This window comes from Trichosurus vulpecula, chromosome 4 (genome assembly GCF_011100635.1).
Source record: "Trichosurus vulpecula isolate mTriVul1 chromosome 4, mTriVul1.pri, whole genome shotgun sequence".
Taxonomy (NCBI): domain Eukaryota; kingdom Metazoa; phylum Chordata; class Mammalia; order Diprotodontia; family Phalangeridae; genus Trichosurus; species Trichosurus vulpecula.
In genome coordinates, this window is record NC_050576.1 from 399,720,769 (window position 1) to 399,723,354 (window position 2,586).

The 2,586-nt window shown below is 67.6% G+C and overlaps 1 protein-coding gene across 1 annotated transcript; it reads right to left on the reverse strand.

Annotated features, from left to right (window-relative positions):
* Positions 1–492: 492 nt before the first annotated feature.
* On the reverse strand, positions 493–1,990 carry POU3F3 (POU class 3 homeobox 3). Its single transcript, XM_036753682.1, has one exon. The coding sequence runs from the start codon at positions 1,988–1,990 to the stop codon at positions 494–496; it is 1,497 nt and encodes a 498-aa protein (XP_036609577.1). The 3' UTR covers position 493.
* Positions 1,991–2,586: the final 596 nt, after the last annotated feature.

Sequence of the window (2,586 nt, forward strand, 5' to 3'; positions counted from 1 at the left end):
CTCCCCCCTTTAAAAAAAGAAAAACCACCACAAGTATATAAATGCGATCGCTTTGATCGTTCCCCCTTTTTTCTCCAAACGGTTTTTTCATTATTTATATATGTATATATATATATATATATAAACCAGTCTAAACAGTCTGGGTGTTTATTAAGCTTCTTGTTTTCTTTGCCCCCAATTTCTCTGATTTTGGTGTTTTTCTCCTCCATCCTCTTGTCTCTTTTTCTTTCCTTTTTACAAAAGTGTGTGCACGTATGTAGGTATGGGGGGGGGGGCGGAGGAGGTGGGGGGCGAGAAGGGATGGATGTTTTCTCCTCTCTCGCTGTTGTTGCTGCTGATTGTGTTGTTGTGGCGGCGGCGGCGGCGGCGGCAGCGGTAGCTGGCGGTGGTGGTGGCGGCTGGCGGTGGCTGGCGGCAGCTGCGGAGGCGACGGTGGCGGCTGCGGTGGCTGGTGCCTCCTTCTCTTTCTCTCCCTTCCTCATTTTCTCCATCTTCACTGCACGCTAGTCTGCAGTCCGTGGTGTGGGGGTGGCGTGTCCGCGTTCACGTTGCCGACCTGCGAGTAGACATCGTCGGGCGTCTGCTGCTGGATCCCCGGGGGTGTCATCCGCTTCTCTTTCTGCCGCCGGTTGCAGAACCAGACTCTCACCACCTCCTTCTCCAGCTGCAGGCTGTCCGCCAGGTTGGTGATCTCCTGCGCCGAGGGCTTGGGGCACTTGAGGAAGTGACTCTCCAGGGCCCCTTTGACGCTCACCTCGATGGAGGTCCGCTTCTTCCTCTTTCTGCCCTGGGCGGCGATCTTGTCGATGCTGGTGGGGCTGCCGGTGGACGAGTCGGCCTCCTCCAGCCACTTGTTCAGCAGCGGCTTCAGCTTGCACATATTTTTGAAGCTCAGCTGAAGGGCCTCGAAGCGGCAGATGGTGGTCTGCGAGAACACGTTCCCGTACAGGGTGCCCAAGGCCAGCCCCACGTCTGCCTGCGTGAATCCCAGCTTGATCCGCCGCTGTTTAAACTGCTTGGCGAACTGCTCCAGGTCGTCCGAGGTCGGCGTGTCCTCGTCCGAGTGCGGGTCGTGGCTGTTTAGTCCCGGGCCTCCCCCGCCGCCTCCGCCCCCACCGTGGTGAGGGGGTCCCTGCGGGTGGTGTGGGTGCGACGGGTGCGGCGGGTGCGGGTGGTGGTGGTGGTGATGGTGGTGCTCGCTCAGCTCCGGCGTGTCCCCGCGCACCAGCCCAGGGTGCACCAAGCTTTGGCCGCCGCCGCCTCCCCCACCGCCCCCTCCGGGCCCCGGGGGGGCGCTTAGCATCCCGTTCACCGTGAAGCCCCCGGGCTGTGAGTAGAGCAGAGACTGCGGTGGCGGCTGCTGGCCCCCGGCCATGGACGGGAGGTGCGCGGCTGCAGCGGCAGCGGCTGCGGCGGCAGCAGCGGCGGCGGCGGCGCCCCAGCCGCCCGGGTGGCCCTGGTGGGGGGGCGGTGGCGGTGGGGGGCCAAGGTGGGGCGGCCCCCGGTGGTGCAGCGCGGTGCCCGAGTGCAGGTCGTCTCGCCCGGCGCCGCCTTTCACGTCGGGGCCCTGCGGGGGTGGCGGCGGCGGCGGCGGCGGCGGCTGCTGGGGGCTGCCGGCCATGCCCACGGCGCTGCTGGACCAGGGCGAGCCCGCTTCCACGGCGGCGGCTGCGGCAGCGGCGGCGGCGGCGGCGGCGTGGGGCAGGGCCGTGACCCACTGGTGAGCGTGGCTCAGCATATGGCCGCCGTTGCTGGCGGCCATGGCCCCTTGCATGAAGTCACTCTGGACCATCTTGACGGAGGATGGGTCCCCCCGGTAGCCGCCCGAGGTCACGGCGGCGCTCCCGGGCTGCATGCCTCCGCCGCCGCCCCCGCCGCCGCCCCCGCCCCCGCCGCCGCCCCCACCGCCCGAGGCGTCCGAGTGCACGATGGAGCCGGCCGACAGGAGGCTGTTCCCGGGGAGGTACGGGTTAGAAGCCGCCGTGGCCATGCCGCTCCGCTCCCGCCACCCCACCGCCGCCACCACCGCCGCCGCCGCAGCAGCCGCGGCCGCAGCCGCTGCCGCAGCCGCCGCCGCAGCCGCCGCCGCCTCTCCCCCTCCCCTCCTCCTCCTCCTCCTCCTCCTCCCCCCCCTCCTCCCCCTCCCCCGCCCCGGGCCCCCGCCGGCCCCGCCGCCTTCTCCTCCTCCTCCTCCTCCTCCTCCGCCTCCGCCGCAGCCGCCCCCGGCTGCAGCTGCAACGCCGATCCGCAGGGTGCGGGGGTCGCCGCCGGGCCTTGGTCAACAGCAGCAGCAGCAGCAACAGCAACAGCGCCCTAGGGAGAGGGGCTCGGCTATCTGGGCGCACTCCTTGCCCTCCTTCGGGGATGGTCGTGTTTCCCCCCCCACCCCCCCAAGCCCTTCTTGCGCCAGCTGTAGTTTTTTTCTTGGGGAGGGGGCCCGGCGTCGGTCCTCTGCTTTTGCGCGGGCTCCCTCTCTCCCTCTCTTTTTCCCTTTCCAGGGGGTGAGGGTGGACTCTGCCCCAGGCTCCGGTGGTCTCAGTTCACCTGTTAAGTGACGGCTTCGAAGGAAACAACAAAGAAAAAGGC

What these genes read in the sequence shown, in the direction of transcription:
- POU3F3 (XM_036753682.1), bottom strand. Translation starts at nt 1,990, where the DNA reads ATGGCCACGGCGGCTTCTAACCCGTACCTCCCCGGGAACAGCCTCCTG.